Below are 19,810 nucleotides of genomic sequence, written 5' to 3' on the forward strand. Positions count from 1 at the left end.
GGGACCAAAGAGTGATTTTCAAGAGGATCTTACATAATCGTTTGTTCTCCAGAGAGTGCCAAGTATTTAAAACTCTGGAAAGAGAAACTCCAGTCTAGAACATTTGAGATGAGTCCCATTGTTTGATCCCCTCAGCCACATTCCTGGCCCTGGGGCCTTGAGTCCGTTTTTGGAGGTGGCTGAAGGAATCTGTCGGCCATCAGGAAACCCCCCATCCCCACCCTTTTTTGTATTACAAAGTACGACAGTACTGTAGAATTATTGGAAAACAAGAAGTTACCCATGATCCTACCACTTGAGCCCAGTTATCATCATCATCACCACCTTTTTATGTGTTTCTTTCCATTGTTATATGTAAGTCATAAGCTTATTCCATTTTTTACATATCTGCAAACCAGGGTACACGCAGAGTTTTGTGTCCTCTTAGCATTAACTCGTATATATTTTTCATATTTAAAATCTAGGTAATTACAATTTTTAATCTCTAAATCTTTCATTCAGTTTGCTGTAATTATTTAATCATTTCTCTGCTGCTGGTGTTTTCAGTGTATGAGAACTCAGTGTAAATACAAGGGTCTGGCATTAGTGTGCTCTTGACTTCTGTCTGTTCTCCGCGGACTGAGCACAGGCACAGTTACGTGCGGTTTTATGGATTTAATCCATGGAAAAATTTTATGTTGGGATCCTGATTTTCTTAATTTTTATGAATTCTCTGTGTAGCAGAGAGATCAGCCCATTGTTTCGTACGCCCCTTCTGTTGTGACTTGGGGTTTCCTGTAACGACTATGTTTTTGCCTCCTTTGGCTCTGCTACTTGAATTGCTGCACGGGGTCGGAGACATGACGTTCACTGGCCTCTTGTTCTCTCTCCCCAGATACTCCCTGAGCGGTGGCGGAACTTCATCCCACTGAAATTGCTTTGGCATTTGGGGTTTTTTTTTTTTTTTTTTTTCCTTTTTTCTTCCTCATTCTCCTCCTTTTTAAAAGTCAACGAGAGCCCTTTGCTGACTCCGCTGAAGAGGTGCGTGATTGCGGGGCGTCCCCTGAAGCTGTGGGCGCCTGCCCAGGGACACACACATTCCTCGCTGTGCGGCAGCAAGACGAAGTCTCTCAGACGGGGTCAGGGGGCCAGCTCCTTCAAGCGATCGTTTTAGTTCACTGTTTTTTTTTTAATTTTAACCATAGTGCACATATTCAAGGAAAGTATCTTTAAAAACAGAAACCAACCCTGAAATGTATATTTGGGATTATGATAAGGCAACTGAAGAAATGAAACCTCAGGTATCCTGCTTTAAGTTGATAACTCCCCCCGGGAGCCGGAGAATCGCTGTGGTGGATCGGTGTACAGACTTGTATATAGTGTCCTTTTTACGGAAACCCTTTTGGCGTGCATAAAGAATCACTGTGTACAAATTGGCCAAGTGCTTCTGTAGATAATGTCAGTGGAGTACATATTTGACAGGCCATAACTTGAGTCTATTGCCTTGCCTTTATTAAACATGTAAATTTTGAATTATGTGGCCAGTGATTTGGGTTTTATTTTGTATTTGCAGGGTTTGCCATTAATAATAATTAATGCCCCTCTTTAGGGAAAACTCCTGTTTGTACCTCAACAAATGCAAATTTTCCTCATTTGCCCAAATCCCTTTTGGTACACTTAGAAGTTGATTTCCTTTTTCATTGATGGTACTATTTCTTAGTGTTTTAAATTGGAACATATCTTGCCTCATGAAGCTTTAAATTATTACCTTAAGTTTCTCCCAGACGAAGCGCTCTCGTTTACCGTTTGTTTTGAATCGTGCCACTGCCGGTCCCTCGCCAGCTGTACCGTCCTTTTCGATATTATTTTCTGTTGAACCTTGTAGTAAAACCTGCATATCATCTTGCCCACCTGAAAGTGTCTGAATGCTTACACCAATAAATTTTATAACACACTGACTTTGCATACTCTTCTTGACACATGACTCCTAAGAGGAGCAGGCGCCTGCGGAGATGTGCTGTGTGTGTGGTTGTGTGTGGTGAGATGCATCAGAACACCAAAGGAAAAAGTGCTCAGGTTCAGAACGCCAAATGTCCACGTCGGCTCCCTCTGCAGCTTCTGGAACGTTAGTTCCTTGAGAAGATGGGCTTGAACGTTGCTGATGTGTAAAATTGCTGTACCTCTTCCCGGGGACCTCAGTGAAGATGGTTTTATTTTTTTAAGGAGCCTGTGTCCATTAGGTTGTCAGCCCGCGTGGCCATATTTTTCTCGGCTTGCTGCAGGACCTTGCTGGCCTGGAAATAATCCGTTGGTTTCTGGGATGGGAAATAGATTCTTGTAGCAGTCCTCGACTCCCTGATTTAAGCCGGCGTTCTTTGTATTTGCTGATGCTAATTACTGCCATCATCGTTTTGTTGTCGGAGTGCCAGATCTTGAGGGGGGAGACAAAGGACTTCTGGAAATAAGCCACCGGGTAAACTTCCGGATGGAAGCTGAGTGTCTGCTGGCCTAGTAGCTATTAAATTACAGGGAGGCGGCAGGGCCTGAGCCAGCGGGGTTTGGATGGTTAGTGGCTAGATGAGTTAAAGGATCTAGTTTTTAAACTCTAAAATTAAATCATGATTTTTGTATTAGAAGTAGATTTGGGTCAAACTGTTAACTTCCACTTCTGACCAAAATGCATCCCTTACAGAGCGTTAATGCCAACGCCAACTGGAGGCATTATTCTGGAGCCAGAACTGTAGCGTGAACACTAACATTTGAGAATATTTTGTGTTTCTAGAGAGTATACAACTCTATGGGTGAGATGTTTCCCTCTATGAGGTATTGCAGGAGAAAGATTCACACTCAAAGCAGTGAATCCTTTTTGTCCAGGCAGTGCTGCTTGTCTGGTTTTAAGAAGTTTATGACTTACAGAGCTCTTCAGATTTACAAACGGCCGTGAGGTCATGACTTTGGATGCTGACGCCAATCCCAAGTGTGAGTAGCTGTGGTTGTGTTGATAGGGGAGGCTGGGTCCTACTTAAGCTTATCGGTGTGAACAGTTAGCAGACACTCTGCAGTCACTAGGCTGCTGTAATACAGTTCCATCTCCTGTGTAAGCTGCAAGGCACTCTCAGAGTGCATTAGAAACCTCTTCTGTAGATGAAGCTTCCTGGTGAACAGGTTTGACTGGATTTTGAAAATCGATCATCCCCCTGTACAAGCTCTTCTGGTTTATTACTTTCTGTAGATACAAAAAAAACCCAACCCCAGTGCTGTCGAGTAAATTCCGACTCATAGTGATCCTATAGGACAGGGTAGAACCGCCCCATAGTTTCCAAGGAGCGCCTGGCAGATTCCAGCTGCCGACCCTTTGGTTAGCAGCTGTAGCGCTTAACCACTATGCCACCAGGGCTTCCTTTGTGTAGATAGTCGGCTGAAATGTTCTCAGGGGATCTTGGTCAGCCAAAGGGGCTACCATCTGTGTATCCACTCCAGGTCCTTCATTGGAAGAGAGACCAGAAACTGGAACTAAAAATGAACCTGCCTTAGGCAGTATCGATGGTCGTTGGTACTTAGCCAGACCTGTGGGCTCAGCATTTGAGAGGATTGACCAACGCTTGGTAGCATCTCATGCCAGACTCACATTGTGGTGTGTTTGCCTCGACTGCAGGCTGTGTTTGTGCTGTTTGGTGTAGAAAACTTGATACAAAAATGAGTGGCAGGACAGAAGTGATGGCAGTGGTTTATTTGGCCTGGTGGTTATGCCACTTAGAACTTGTCTTTTGTGTGTCCCCAGCTGACTGCATTCCTTGTGGTGGGCCACTGGTGTGGTTTGTAATGCCCTGGCAGTGTAACAGAGCCGTTCTCTTTTTAAATAGTACTGTGTTTTCGGTGAACGTTTACACAGCGAATTAGGTTCCCCTTTAACAGTTTTTATATAGATGATTCCCTGTCATTGGTTACAGTTTTTACAATGTTTCAGCATTCTTACTATTCCCATTCTGTTTGTTCTGTTTCCATCGACCTAGCTTCCCTTCCCCTCCTTGCTTTTGGGTAGATGTTGATCATTTGGTAAGTTGGTTAATTAAGGGACATTACTCACAGGTGATATTAATTATAAGCCAATGTGTTATTTGAATGAAAGGTGACCTGAAGAAATAGCTTCAGTTCCAAGTTCAAAGGGTGTCTTAGAGCGATAGTCTTGGAGGTTCCTCTCGTCTCTGTTAGTCTAGTAGGCCTGGCCTTTTTTAGGAATTTGAGTTTGCTCTTCGTTTTTCTCCCATTCTATCCGGTACCACCTGTTGGGTCTCTGGTTAGAAGAGGCTGTGGCTCCTGTGGGCTCTTCTCATTTTGATGTAATGAATGCCACATCCCTTGCGAATCCAGTAGCTTTGTAACCTGTTGTTGAGTTGGTGTTGGGAAGTGTCTAGTCCAGTTCTTTATGTAGCGTTTTGTGCCTTTCTTTTGCTAAAACGTACGTTCAGTTTATAAGCATTTTTTATATTTCTTTCCTTTAGAAATATAGCTTCTGAATTTCTGCTACAAAATATGGTAATAATGGGGAGAAAGTTAGTTACGGAGTGTTCTTAAGCACAGGTACCACCTGATGCAAGGGGTCAGTAACTGCACAGATAAGAACTGTTTTTGTAATTTTGTGTCTTCTGTGTAGAGACTGTCTGAGAGTCCATCTGTCCTGGCATTTGGGGAGGGGTCTAAGTCACCCATGTTATTTTCACCTAGCTTTTCCTTTGTGTTCACAAGGGGGTTAGGTGATGCATATACCCACTGCTATAGAATGAATTGTGGTCCCCCGGAATGTGTTGACCTGTGAATATGACCCTGTTTGGAAACAGAGGTTTTCCTTTCTTATGTTAATGAGGCCATACCAGCATAGGGCGGGTCCTATAACCTAATCACTTCTGAGTTTTAATAAAAGACCAGGTCAGACACAGACTGGGGACTGACAACAGACTTACTTAAAGGAACAGCAAGAGCTTCTGTTGACAAGGACGGACCTCTTTCTAGAGCCACGCCTGGACTCAGACTTGTAGCCTCCTGTGAGAAAAAAAATCTCCTTCTTTAAAGCCACCCACTTGTGGTATTTGTTATGGCAGCACTGTGTAACTAAGACACGCACACCCCTCCTCCTTTGTTAAGATGGTAAAGGACATAGTGCCCTGTATTTTCGCTCTGTAGTTGAAGTCCAGGTTATCCAAATCTTTGTTGATAACCTGAAAGCTTATGGAGACACTCATGGTTCATGTGTGCGAGTACAGCTCTGTGGGTAGAATTTTCCAGGAAACGTTGGGTAGGGTGGTGGCAAGAACAATGTCGGCACTTAGCTGGGGTCTAGTTAGTTCTAAGGTTCTGTAGGCAGGGAAACAGAGGTCCCGGTCATAGAATCATTTACAAATACCGAGAAAGGGTTGTACCTTCTCCTCAAGTCTGTCATGACTTCCGGAGGGAGAATTTTTCTGATGCTACCTCTGCCGTCCAGGCTGCGCGGTAACTGGTGAAGCGCACTGCAGTTTCACATCCCCAGGGTGTCTGTCCTGCCTGCAGGGTGTTGGAGAAACCTCAGTGCCCACTTTTGTTTCCAGGGCCTTTCACAGCTGTGCCTTCCTCACAGGAATGTGGCCCTGACCACTCTCCTTCACCCTTCACTTGGGTGGTCTTTGCCTTTTATATATCCTGCTAATTCTTGGTCTCCTTCTAGAAATGTTTTATTTCCCCAAAAGCAACCAAGTTCAAGAAAGAAGACTGTAGAAAGTAAGTTTTCCTTAAAAATGTTATTTGTCTTGGTGAGTGGTTGAATCTGTTTTCTCCATGACACCTTCCCCTGACCAGCAGGGAGGCGGTGCTGTTGGCCTATGCCCGCCCCCGGCCCTGCCACACACGTTTGATGAAAATAAAGACAGGAGACGAGGTTGGTGGTTTTGCCTTAAAACTTCAGTATGCTGGACTGTGGCGTGAGGTATTTTTATTCCCTTTTGTTAGTACTTAAAACCATCTGGTACATATTTGTAAGGCAAATGATGAACAAGTCTCAAACTCTATGTCCATTTGTAAACTGCTGTGCCCACATATACCAGTCACAGCTCCTCCAGCGCTGTGTTGCCTGCATGTTTCTGAATTAGGTAGGCTTTCCCAGCTGCGGTACAGAATGCTGGCCGAGAGCTGTGTTGAACTGGCCCCCTCCTCCTCTGGATTGTGTCAGACTTGCTGTAGAAAGGACCTTCAGTGAAAAGGGAATAGCAGCTGCCCGATCACCAGAGAGAAGAGGCAGACATTTTTTGACTAGTGGGCCCAAGCATTTGTTGGAAACCAAGTTCCCTGTGTAGTCCAGCTGTCAAGGTTGTGCAATGTCATACTGCCAGTACCCTATGCTGGGGAGGATGAGTATAAAAAGAGAAAAGAATGTTTTTTGAAGACAGGCACAATATATACTACTATTAAGTGCGTAGTGTCCAACCACAGTTGCAGTGGGATATAGGTATAATAACGGGGGCCCAGGGACTACGTACCATTACTTTATACTGTTTCTGAATCCACATAAACTCACAAAAACACTCTGTAACGTAACGTACCACAGACGGCCCTGATCAATGACATACAGGTTTTTTCATGCTCATGAAACAAACAGCAAAACACCACGGCTTACTATCTTCCCATTGTATACACCACTCACAGGACAGTGGTTCCAGATACTGTGCTGGGTTTCCACTGCTCTGTGAACAGAACACAAGTCTGCTACGTCTGTAAATAGTAATCATTTAAACAATTTGGCCAACTTGGGCCAAGAAGTAGGTCTAATGATGAGGGTTTCCATTGGAGCATAGAACCCCAAAGTGGAAACCGTGTGTGCTGCAGAATGCTTACAGTCTAAGAAGGCAGTCCTGCTACTCTGTTATTATAAAAGTAGAAAGATTGAAAAAAAAAAAAACCGAAATCTGAAAATGATCTCATTTGCTTAAGACGGAGTCATGTGTATTGCAGACACTGGGAGATGCGTATTCCATTGTTAAAATGCAACAGCCTAGGGATGAAAACAATGGAAATTTCTTTTTTAAGAAAGAGCACTTGTCCTGTTGGTCGAATGGATGTGTCTGTACTGTTTTTAAGGTGCAGTTGTGGAGGAAAAATGTCATTTGGCACTCTAGAATGACAGTGTTTTAGTGCTGGCACAAGCTTAAAAAAACAGCCCACCCAGAGAATGACAGACAGACGGCACCCAGGACCGGAGGTGGGAGCACTTCCATTCAGGTGAGAAATCAACAGCAGAAAAGACAAGGATAAAAAAACCGTTCTGCAGAGACAGACGAGAGTTGCCGTAAAACCACATTTTTGTTTTTCAGACGGGTGTTAATTTTACTAGGCTTCATTAATACAGAAAGAAGTAATGTCTTCTGGAAAACAATCAACAAGTGTGTCCAGCCATCAATACACATGAGATTCTTTGTGACTTAAGATGTGGGTGCGTGAGGCCGAGCTGGTGGCACTTCGGATCACCTCCATCCACCTAAAACAGAAGAAAGTATCGTGAAAGCCTCGGACCACTTTTTATAAGCCTATGTCTCTGCTTTTTCTTTTCTTGTTTGTAATAGCTTCAAGATACCTGGTAATCATTCCTTACCAAACATAGCATGCTAGATTGTAACCTTAGCAGTAGAAAACTTCTTAAATGAACTCTTTGAACCCAAGCACATGAAAACGGGGCTAACGGTGCCTCTGTTACTGCCGAAGAATAGAGTCTAAGAACCACTGCCCTGGCAATCTCATTTTGTAGGGAGAAGCACCAGGATGAATGTAACCTGCCTGGGGGCTGCAGCAGCACCAGAAGGTAATCTGCTTCCCCTTTCCCATTGCATGTTCCACTTTGAGCACTCAGGAATAAGCTGACTTCTGGCAGCTAGGGGAGCTTACCTCTCCATAATTTTTTCATGTATGTTGCAAAGAACAACGGTGTGCTGACTGAGGAGCCTCAGGTGTGTGTCCCACTCTTCTGAGTGGTGTTTCATTTTATATAATTGTTAGGCATGGTAGAGTCGGTTCCAACTCACAGCAACCCTGTTTACAACAGAATGAAACACTGCCTAGTCCCATGCCATCCTCACAATTGTCACTATGTTTGATCTCATTGTTGCAGCACTGTGTCAGTCCATCTTGTAGAGGGTCTTCCTCTTCTTTGCTGACCCTTTACTTTACCAAACATAATGTCTTTCTCCAGCGACTGGTCCCGCCTGATAACATGTCCAAAGTACTTGAGTCTTGCCATCCTTGCTTCCATGGAGTGTTCTAGCTGAAATTCTTCCCAAAGAGATGAGTTTGTTCTTCTGGCACTCCATGGTATGTATATTCAGTATTTTTCAGTAATACCATAATTCAGAGGTGTCAGTTCTTTTCGGGTCTTCCTTATTCATGGTCCAGCTTCCGTATGCACATGAGGCAACTGAAAATACATGGCTAGGGTTAGGGTACCATAGTCCTCAGAGTGACCGCTTTGCTTTTGAACATTTTAAAGAGGTCTTTTGCAGCAGATTTGCCCAATGAATACTTCGTTTGACTGCTGCTTCCATGCGTGTTGACTGTGGATCAACTTGACAACTTCAGTCTTTTCTCCTGTGGTGATTTTGCTCATTGGTCCAGTTGTGAGGGTTTTTGTTTTATGTTGAGGTGCAATCCATACTGAAACCTGTAGTCTGATCTTCATCAGGAAGTGCTTCAAGTCCTTTTCAGAAAGCAAGGTCGTGTCTGTCTGAACGACTGCCTTTTGGTCTATTTATTCCTCATTGAGCATAATTGTCTAGACTTCCCATTCTTCGCAGTCCTATCCATAATTTGTTATGATCCCCACAGTCGAATGTGGTCGCACAGTCAGTAAAACACAGGGAAACATCCTTCTGGTGTTCTCTGCTTTCAGCCAGGATCCATCTGACATCAGCAATGACATCCCTGGTTCCACGTCCTCTTCTGAAACCGGCCTGACTTTCTGGCAGTTCCCTGTTGATATACCGCTGCAGCCGTTTTTGAATGATCTTCAGCAAAATTCCCCTTGGTGTGTGATATTCATGGTACTGTTCAGGAATTTCCACGTTCTGTTGGATCACCATTCTTTGGAATGGGCACACATAGGGATCTCTTCCAGTTAGTTGGCCAGGAAGCTGTCTTCCAAATTTTGTGGCATAGACGACTGCGAGCCTCCAGCGCTGCATCCGTTTGTTGAACCATCTCAATTCATGTCCCATCGGTTTCTGCAGCCTTGTTTTTCGCTGTTCCCTTCAGTGCAGCTTGGACTTCTTCCTTCGGTACCATCAGTTCTTGATTATACGCTACCCCCGAAATGGCTGAACGTCGAACAGTTTTTTTTGGTACAGTGATCACGTGTATTCCCTCCATCTTTTGATGCTTCCTGTGTCACTCAGTATTTCCCCCATAGAATCCTTCAGTATTGCACCTTGAGGCTTGAATTTTTTCTTTAGTTCTTTTAGCTTGAGAAGTGCTGAGTGTGTTCTTCCCTTTTGGTTTTCTATCTCTAGGTCTTTGCACATTTCATCATAATACTAAGCCTTCTCGAGCAGCCCTTTGAAATCGGCGGTTCAGCTCTTCACTTCATCATTTCTTCCATTTGCTTTAGCTGCTGCATTCAAAGAGCAAGTTTCAGAGTCTTCCCTGACATCCATTTTGGTCTTTCGTCTGGTCTTTTTAATGACCTTTTGCTTACTTCATGTAAAATGCCTTCCCAGAACTCACTGTGGCCATTAAGTGTCAGTTAAGCGTGTCAGATCTGTCCTTGAGACAGTGTCTACATTCAGGTGGGTGAACTTGCATGAGCAGTTGCTGGTCTCTTACGCAGTCAGTACCTGGCCTTGTTCTGACTGATATTGAGCTTCTCCATCTCTTTCCACCGATGAAGTCAGTTTATATTCCATCTGGTGAGGTCCGTGAGTATAGTCGCCGTTTATGTTGTGGGAAAAAAGGTATTTGCAATGAAGAAGTTGTTGATCTCACCAAATTCTGTCATGTGATCTCCGGAATCATTTGTCACCAAGGCTGTAGTTTCCAACTACTGATCCTTCTTCTTTGTTTCCAGCTTTTGCATTCCAATCACCAGTAATTATCAATGCATCTTGATTGCATGTTTGATCAATTTCAGACTGCAGAAGTTGGTAATTTCCTCACCTTTGGTATTAGTGATTGGTGTGTTAATTTGAATAATTAACAGGTTTTCCTTGTAGGCGTGTGGATATTATCCTATCATTGACAGTGTTGTACTTGAGCATAGATGTTGAGATGTTCTTTTTGACCTTTTCTCTTCAAGCTGTCATTCCCAGCATAGTAGACCATATAATTGTCTGATTCAGAATGGCCAATACCAGTCATTTCAGCTCAGTAATGCCTAGGATATTGATCTTTATGCATTCCACTTCATTTCTGACAATTTTCAATTTTCCTAGATGCATACATTCCATGTTCCGATTATTAACGGATGTTTCCAGAATTGTGCCACCTCAGCAGTTGAAGATCTCGGAAGCTTTACTCCATCCACTTCATGAAGGTCTCCTCTACTTTGAGGTGGCAGCTCTTCCCCAGTCGTATTTTGAGTGCCTTGCAGCCTGCGGGGCTCATCTTCTGGCACTATTATCAGACAGTGTTCTGCTGCTGTTCATAAGGTTTTCATTTCACTGCCTGATCATTTCAGAAGTAGACTGCCAGGTCCTTCTTCCTTGTCTGTCATAGTCTGGAAGCTGTGTTGAAGCCTGTCCACCATGGGTGACCCTGCTGGTATTTGAAATACTGGTGGCAAAGCTTCCAGCATCACAGCAACAAGATAACCACCCCAGTAGGACAAACTGAGAGATGTGTGGTGGTAAACACTTGAGTACCTGATATATTCTAGATCCTGTTTTGGGGATCCACCACCTGCCTGTCAGCTTGTCACACTGTCATGGCTTGCATGTATGTTGCTAGAGCCGTACCACTGGTGTTTCAGGTTCCTGCAGGGTCACCTATAGTGGACAGGTTTCAGTGTTTCTGGCCAGGAAAAAAGTCCTGGAGATCTACTTAGGAAGATCAGCCAGTGAAAACCATATGGATCACGGAATATTGTCCAGGTCTTTGACTTACTTTGGTATCCCCTGCTGATGCATCTAGTCTCTGGATAAGGACATCATATTTGGTAGAGGGCCAGTGAAGGTGAGGGAACCCTCAATGAGATGGATTGACACGGTTGCCACAACGATGGACTCGGATGTAACAATGATCATGACGATGGGCCAGCACCAGGCAGTGTTTTCCTCTGTTGCACGTGGGGTTGCCATAAGTCAGAGTCAACTGGGCAGCAGCTAACATTTTAGATACATCAGTGGTTTTCCACCAGGGGCAGTTTTGCAAATTGGGAAAGTCGAGTCATTTTTGATTGTCACACTGGAGGTGGGGGCATACTCCTGGCATCTAAAGAGTAGAGGCCCGGGATGCTGCTAAATAGCGTATGACGCACAGGAGACACCCCAACCTCCCTAACAAACACTTAATCAGCCCCAAATATCCATGGTGCTGAGGTTGAAGTCCTGGGGTATACCAAGCTTCTTGCCTTCATGGAGCTTGTAGTGTGGCATAAGAGGAATGCCTGTATTTAGAAATCCTAGTCACACGTCTGTCTGAGGCTCTTACCGCTCTGAGGTTAAAGAATCCTTGGAGCAGTAATAAGATGCCGACTTGGGTAAAAGAAGCTCTCAAGTTCAGTCTGTCAATCTTAAGTTTTTCAGTCCAGGATCAAATCTGAGAATTACTACCCTCTGGGCTCAGTTTTCTAGCTGTGTAGCTTGCTTAAGAGCTGCTCTTACGTGGGTGTCAACAGTGGGAGTTCTAAACCTTGGAGGGTCCACGGTGTTCTTCCACAGTATTAACTTTACCAGGATTGTGCAGAGGTCCTAGCTGCTGGCCCAGTGGGTTAGAGGGCCTTTGGAGTGCAGCGTCCACGAGTGGGGAGGGAACAAGTTAGTGTCCTATCAGGTACTGTTTTGGGGAGAAATTCTCTCCAGGTGGGGCGCGGCATGTGTGGGCCACCTGGTTGGTTGCCCTAAGGACCCCTCCAGAGTGGTGGATCCACAGTGATGCCAGCTATGGGACTTGGTATCCAGAGACCCAGAACCGCTACTTGAAATGCCAAATTCAGGAACAGTCTCAAGGCAGGAGTTAAACCCCGCAGCCTGGATCTTTTCATTTTGCTTTTATTTCTTGGTTAAACTATTATCCCTGGGTTTTACTGTTCATGATACCACATAGGTAGCTTCACTAATAATTTAACACTAAGAAGCATTAGGATTTTTTCCTATCTTATATGGTCTTTTGACCTGAAATTTAGCCTTTAGGCCATAGCTCACTCAGGAATATTATTGCTGAATAACTGCAGAAACTAGGCTGAAGAATCTGAGGTTTTTGTTACTACAATGCTTCCTCTGGGCCATGGTAGGTAAAGTCAGGCCAGTAAAGGCCAGCGTGGCATCTCCGGCTCTGTTACATGCATACTGAAAGGTGGGTGGTTTGAACATACCCAGCAGCTGCACAGAAGAAAAGCCCCGGTGATCTGCTCCCGTACGGTTTACAGCCTGGTGGAGAGTTCTGCTGTCACATGGGGTCACCGTGAGTAAGAACTGATTCAGCAGCACCCGACAATACAAGTTAGAGGTTGGAAAGTGAGGTATGTGTGGTGGTGACCGTTAGCTGTTGCTAAGGAAAAGGTAACCGCATTTGCTTCTGTGAGACCAGAAGTGCACGCCGGCGTTCCATCCTCCGTACCTGCAGGGCTTACCAGTGTGGGTGAACGAGCAGCTGCTGCCGGGAAGGCCTGGGAACGCGGTAGGGCAGAGGGTGTCCTTTCTGCTCAGGTGCCCTGTGCACAGGAGCAGGGAACACCTACCTGTCAAACGTGTATTCACTTTCGGCCCTGAAGTAGTACACGTGGGACTTGAAATGCAGCTTGAACACGTAGTCTTTGTGGATGTTCTCGGACTCAGAGGGAACGGTGAGCGAGTATCCCAGCAGAGGCAGGCTGGCGAGGGGGTGACTGTCCTGCAGGGGTGAACAGAGGGTGGTTTGGGAGAGGTGGCCTCAGGCGCTGAGCCTGGCTGCTACACTCGCAGGCTCCTGGCCTGGAAACTAGGCTCTGCAGGTGCCGTGTGGCCCAGGTGTGGGCCATCATGTCAGTGGCCCCACGTCCTGCCTGTCAGCAAGGCATTTTTCAATGCTGGAGCAGTCCTTCAGCAGGACCGTGTCAGCCTTCACTTAGGGAGCGTGGGTCTCTGGTGGACAAAGCCTTGCCCAGCAGGCCTGGTGCAGGCACTACACCGCTCCTGTCCATGCCTGCCTGGATGGCTCCAAGCTGGTGGCTGCAGAGGGATGAGAGGCCTTGCAAACGTCTCCCGCCTTCCAGCGGATGTAGGAGGTTCCCCAACCCCACACCCACCCTGCCTCGGGCGAGCGTGCTCACTTCACCCCCCGTCCCCAGTGCAGGTCCAGGGCAACATGCCCTGTGCGAGGCACTCACCTGGTGTGATTTGTAGAAGAAGAGGCAGAAGTTAGTGAAGACCACCCACAGCTTCTGCCACCCATTGCTGTTTTTGAATTTCCTCAGCAGGTTCCCAGATAACTGATTCTGAAATACAAGGGGTCCCGTAAGAAGCACAGGGACAAACACCACAACCCCGGGGCAAATGGGGTACAGCCCAGCCCTGTGGAAAGGACTACTTCGTCTCTAAAGTTCAACGGGGTGTGGTGTGAGCAATAAGCTTCCTGTCACTGAGGCAAGTCTACAGCTTTAAGAAAATGGTCTGCTGCTACCTCTGAGCTGGAGACCCCCTTGGTGGATTGCAGGAGCCTGATTTGGTTAGTCCTTCTGCCACCCCTCAACAGTAGTGAGCGGCTGGGTTCTGTGAGTCAAGGGCACACAGCTCTAGACTGCCATCTAGTGACCCCGGGACAGGATCTAGCCCAGGATGCTTTCAAGCCCTTTACTCCCCAGGACCTAGCGAATAAACCAGTAGAGACAGGTATGACAGGCCCCTTTACATGGGACTGTCCATGTTGAACATAGCTCTGTGGTCTCCTGAGGTCCAGGATGTGAAGCTGGGCAGAGACCTGGAGTGGCTGCTGGTGAAGGGCACTGTTGTGAGTTCACAGGCAGCCGAGAAGCTGCACAAAGAATAAGTCCTTGCTGAGTCCACAAAGCCCCTCAGTGTTACCGGGTGTGAGGATAGTCACAAGGCCTGTCCACAACCTGACAAGACAAGGGCTCGTTTGGCTCCCTTGTCAAAGGTAAGCTACCAGCTGAAACTCAACAGAGCCATATTTGTTTTTACAAAAATAACGCATGTGCTATGGCAGAACTGTTCTTCGTAATTCTATTATTTCCATGCATTATATGTGTGGGCATGTTATTTATGAGGGCATATTATTTGTGGAAAATATACTACTCGGTTCCTTTGGCATCTTTTCAGTGTTGTTGTTCGCTGCTGTCTAGTTGGACACCAACTCAAGGTAGTCCCATCACAATAGACTGTTGTGATCCTTCAAGTTTTCATTGGCTGATTTTCAGAAGTAGATGACCAGGCCTGCCTTCCTAGTCCACTTCAGTCTGGAAACTCCACTGAAGCCTGTCCAGCATCATAGCAACATGCAAGCTTCCACTGACAGGTGGGTGGTGGCTACACGTGAGGTCCATTGGGCCGGAATTGAACCCGGGTCTTCCACATGGAAGGAGAGAATTCTACCACGGAGCCACCACTGCCTTATTTTTTCAATAAATTGTGTTTAATCCAGTAAGCATTTTAAAGTGCCTATACAAATACAAATAAAATCTCTGAATCAGGTGTTGAGATGAAAGTTTTTTTTTAATGTCTCTGACCTCAAGTGGCTCCAGGTCTGATGGTGGAGCCCTTCTCTGTGACGGAAGGCACAAGTCTAGGCGGAGTTTGGTGGAGCCGAGAGGGCATCGCACCAAACACAAGGTGGTGGTGGGGGGAGCAGGCAGCTGGAGTCCCCCCAACAGGCTCCCTCCTCCTGGAGGCAGGAGGTGCCAGCTAAAGCCAGCTCTCGTCCACTGGCTGAAAAGGACAAGAAAATGGGGTGCTCTGAGTTCTAAGCAGCTGCTGGTGGCCACCATTGGTGGGGGGTGGGAGGGAGATTAAACACTTTGTAACTGATGAACCTGCCATGAAAAAATACTGCCAGGAGCCCACACAGTCACACTGGAGGCAAAGGTCACTTCCCTTTCCTTAAAATTAGTATTTTTTATACGGAACCAAATAAACACCTTTGGATTGAGTCCAACATATGTTTCTCTGCTAAGCAATTAACTTTGAAACCAAAGCCAGCCCGAGGTTGGTATCTGTACAGGCCTCCCTGGGTTATGAAGAGAGTCAGTCTTACTGACAACCACTTGCCCCGTACTGTTGTGTAAATTTGCCCTCATTTTGAAACACGTGAACCAACCCCTACTTGGAGCAAATTCTTCACCACGATCGCCTTCACTTGTGTACCTGCAGCTTTTACAGCATCGTGAAAGCTTTGAGCCTCTTCTCCCGCTAAAGGCTAAGTAAGAACCGTACGCACCTGTACCGACTTACCTACAAATTCAACGTAAAGACACAGTCAGGAACCGATCTGGTTACAGAATCAACCAGACTCCAGGCCAGTATGTTTTCATGGAAGGTTCATTACAACTCTTTAACCCTGCCCAAAAGCCCACTGCCATCGAGCCGGGGCTGTAAGGCTGTACGGAAGCAGACAGCCACATCTTTCCCCCATGGAGCTGCGGGTGGTTTCCAACCATCGACCTTTCTGTTTAGCTCTCAATATCTTCAACCACTGCACCACCAGCCAGCCACCTTAATTCCTTTCTGGAACAAACTGGGTATAAACTCAGAATAAATGCTGCTGGCCTGGCCATTTTAGACTCGATGCTTCTTACTAATAACACCCACTGGCAGCCTCCTCCTCCCCACTGTACCCCCCAGCGTCAATCCCTAAGTCCCCTAGAATCAGTCTCTCCCCCGGCTTCACTGTTAACCCCTCAGTGTCCTATATCACGCAGCCCACTGCTGTCTTCTCTTCTGTCACTACTGTCTGCAGATGACCCCTCAGTCTGTCTCCAGCCTGCACTAGTCTCCCTTGTAGCGCCTTTACACATCTCAGCAGCCATGACAGAACGCCCGTGCTCCCTCTCCCACACCCCCCGGTCCTCCCTCTCATCTCTTTTCCACTGTCCTCCCTGCCCTTAACTGTGTCAGACTTCACGTCCTGCCCTCCGACTGCAGAGTAACCTGCCTCACAGTGCTTTGCTTCCTTCTAACGCCAGCCTTAAAAGACAACGTCCATCATTTCACCTCAAATCCCTGTGGGTGCTCCTGCCTGCAGGTGAACCTTCACACTGGCCTGCATCACACTGACTGTCTAATGGGAACCAGATTGTCATAAACCCTCTGTTGTCACTTGTCATATAGAGAACTGGAAGTGAGAACGAAGTATATTGAGTGAAGAGAGGGGCTTCCTCCTTCCCCAGAGGCCCTGCGCCGAGGGGTCTGTGGGCTAGTCATGAGCACATGGGCACCTGGCACCCTGTGGGCGAGTCACGAGCACACGGGCACCCAGCACTGGGAGGCAGGCCACCGTGCACACCAGACAAGCAGCGTGCCTTGGGGTGGGGGTCCTGGCAAGGAAGGATTATGTGTGGAGTGACAGATAAGCCATTAGTTTATCGACATCTAAATTAAAGCTGCATCACGGCCACCTTAAACACACACACACCAGCCTGTGGTCTCCTCTCATGCTCTCCATCAGGGATTGGCAAACTTCTTGGAGAGACAGTATTTTAGGACAGGAGGCAAAACTGAAGCTAGGATGTGGTAGCCATTTAAAAAGGTAAAAGCCATCTGAGTGCTTGGGCCGTAAATATCCAGACAATAGTAGAATGGCCAGGGCTGACTTTGCTCTGACCTTCACCTGATCCTAGTGGCCAGAGGGCTGTAACTGTGTGGGCCTGTTACGCCAAGAGAGCTGGGCTTGGGGAAGTGTCTCTGGGCTGCCCAGGGCTCTGACTCACATGTCTGCTTGAGTGGCCTTAGCGCCTCCAGGGATTAAAAAAAAGAGGTCTGCAGCCTATGCAATCTCCCCGTCTTGTCAGCCCTAACTCACGCATCGCAAGTATAAAGTGAGGACAAAGGCGGTTTCTCATAGCCTTCCACTGCCTCTGACATCACTGGGATGTTCCACTCGGTGTGATGACGTATTTTTTTCCCACTCTTGTGGTCACTGGCTTTTCCCCTCCCCCTCTGTACGTGAACCCCTGTCCCACAGCGGTAATCCGCGTCCCTGGAAGAAATCTCAGATGGGCGAGCTTTGTAAGCAGACCCAGTGGACATGTGAAATGGAAGCAGAGCCCTGCACACAGTGAGCCTGTCAGAAGGAGAGAGGCCAGCCCTGCTGGGGGACCAAGCAGAGGCCCAGAGAGGAAAAGCCCTCTGTCGACAGCAGGCCAGGCACACTTGAGGGAGCCCCATCCAGATGGCAGAGCCTCCATTCAGGGCCAGCTGGGAAGAAAGCGGTGTGGAGGGGGAAAGCCCTGGACATGGCCCCTTAGAGACGCTTTCAGAAGCAGGAACTGATTTTAGAACGCCTTTTAAAAAAAAAAAAAAATTTTTTTTTTTTTTCTTGTGTAGCAGCAACACTCTGAACGCAGGTTCACGAAACTGATGTGACTTCTAGAATCATTTCAGAGAATCCCTACAGACGATCCTTAAATGTCTGGTGTGTCCCCAATACTGTTGGTTTAAAAACCAAACAAAAGGCTGTTCTTGGCTCTCAGTCTCTTTTGTGACATTTTTGAGGCCAGGCATGTTCAGGAGTTCAGAACTTTTCAGATGTTAGGTAATACAGTGCCTTTATTATAAAATGGAGTCCCTGGGTGACGCAAATGGTTAACACACTTGGCTACTAACCAAAAGGTTGGAAGCTCGAGTCCACCCAGAGGCGCCTCAGAAGACAGGCCTCCTCAGAAGAAAAGCCTGGTGATCTAATTCCCCAAAATCAGCCATCGAAAATGCCATGGAGCACAGTTCTACTCTAATACACGTGGGGTCGCCACGAGCCACAGTCGACCCGACGGAAACTTTATTATATATAATACCCTGCAGCAGTGGGGTCTGGGGCACCAACCCACAGTCAAACATATTCATGGTTCTGTAGTGAAATATGAGTATTCACACACATGATACAGACTACAAATAGCCTCACTCAGGTCAGGTTCTGCTGCCAAATGGTTTGTGAAGAAAACCTCCCAGTTTTAGAGCTTTCTGGGTTTGAAGATTTTCTGAAAAGGGATTATGGCCCTGGATTAGAGAACGATGAAAGAATGGGGTTGGGAGAGGCCTGGAAGGACGTCAGGTTCACAACCAGGGGAAGTCCCCCTACCAAAGCCCACTTCCGGGATGATTCTCAGAGGCTACCAGGAGAGGCCCAGGCCCTGCGTTCCTGCCTTTTCCGGGTCTTGGGTGAACTGCAGCTAACCTATGACCCTCAGCTGGCGCTGCCTGCCATCGCTCACGCTCTTCACCGCCTCCTTTGTTCACTTGTGGGCCCAGGGACACGTGAACCGGATTATGAAGGAACATTGGCCCTGGAGCTGCTCTTAGGAGCCCTGGTGGCACAGGGGTTAAAGAGCTCGGCTGCTAACTGAAAGGTCAGCAATTCGAACCCACCAGCTGCTCCGTGGGAGAAAGATGTGGCAGTCTGCTTCCATAAAGATTACAGTCTTGGAAACCCTATGTCCAATTCTACTCTGTCCTGTAGGGTGGCTGAAGTCAGAATCGACTGGATGGCAGTGGGTGCGTGGGTGTAGGCACAGTGTGGCCTACATGAAAAAGAGTTTCTGCCCTGACAGCTGACTCCATGGAGGAAAGGGAAGGGTGGACACATCCAAAAGAAAAAGAAAACCATCACTCTTTAAAGGTGATGGGGAGTCCCTGGGTGGTGCAAACGGTTCCATTCACTGAAAGGCTGGAGGTTCGAGTCCACCCATAGGCACCTCCGAAGAAAGGCCTGGCTATCTACTTTCCAAAAACCAGCCACTGAGAACCCAATGAAGCCCAGTTCTACTCTAACACATGTGGGGTCACCATGAGTTGGAGTCCACGCTGTAACTGGGCTTGACAGCAATTGCATTAGGCCGGGGAAGTGGGGAAGGGGACCCGAAAGGCTTTGCATTTAACAGGAGGACAACATCCAGCTCCACCCTGAATGGCTGACACACATATCGGGAGTGGACTGGGCCCCACCTTCATCCAGCAGACTCCGTGGGGCGGTCAATGAGCAGGTGCGGATGACAGGCTCCCCACACCTGGAGCAGAGGGGCCCGCCTGGGCAAGCGCACACTGAAGGCCAAGCTGTGTCCTGCCGCCCTGCGCCCCACCGCCCCACGCCCTCCCCCAGTACCTCCACAGCGATGCTGAAGTCCACCATGGAGACGCTGGTGTTGCGGTGCCAGCACACATGCACCATGGTGTTGCCACGGTGCGGGGCCTGGCGCTCCAGCGATGTGCGCGAGGCGCTGAGGTCGTCCTCGGACTCCTGGTCGACGGCCATGCCCTCTTCCGGGGACTCTGCAGAAGGCAGATGGGGCAGCGCTTCGTACTTGGGGTGCAGGAAGGGGATGGGAGGGGAACTCAAGCAAACTAACACTGTATGATGTCCCAAAACGCAGAGGAGTGACCCCTCAGCTCCAGTGCCGGGGACCCCTTGCACCCAGGTGCCCCCGCTGCGCCTGCGGATGGCCGTTCGCCCCCAGATGTGACAT

At 47.4% G+C, this 19,810-nt stretch overlaps 2 protein-coding genes across 5 annotated transcripts in view; one reads left to right on the forward strand and one right to left on the reverse strand.

The window, feature by feature from the left end:
- Positions 1–1,938, forward strand: part of STK24 (serine/threonine kinase 24) — a 142,104-nt gene extending 140,166 nt beyond the window's left edge. For both annotated transcript variants that reach the window (XM_064269975.1, XM_064269974.1), the window contains exon 11: positions 875–1,938. In XM_064269975.1, the coding sequence (XP_064126045.1) occupies positions 875–911 (37 nt within the window). In that variant the 3' untranslated portion in view covers positions 912–1,938. The remainder of the gene's footprint in view (positions 1–874) is intronic.
- FARP1 (FERM, ARH/RhoGEF and pleckstrin domain protein 1) overlaps positions 918–19,810 on the reverse strand; it is a 381,868-nt gene continuing 362,975 nt past the window's right edge. For 2 of the 3 annotated variants that reach the window (XM_064269973.1, XM_064269972.1), the window contains exons 24-27: positions 19,450–19,616; positions 13,511–13,618; positions 12,884–13,035; positions 918–7,483 (exon numbers count right to left, since the gene is read on the reverse strand). In XM_064269973.1, the coding sequence (XP_064126043.1) occupies positions 7,402–7,483; positions 12,884–13,035; positions 13,511–13,618; positions 19,450–19,616 (509 nt within the window). In that variant the 3' untranslated portion in view covers positions 918–7,401. Of the gene's footprint in view, positions 7,484–12,517; positions 13,036–13,510; positions 13,619–19,449; positions 19,617–19,810 lie in introns of all 3 variants that reach the window. The other variant, XR_010318171.1, reaches the window with a different exon arrangement.

The sequence above is a fragment of the Loxodonta africana genome, chromosome 17 (genome assembly GCF_030014295.1).
Source record: "Loxodonta africana isolate mLoxAfr1 chromosome 17, mLoxAfr1.hap2, whole genome shotgun sequence".
Lineage (NCBI taxonomy): Eukaryota > Metazoa > Chordata > Mammalia > Proboscidea > Elephantidae > Loxodonta > Loxodonta africana.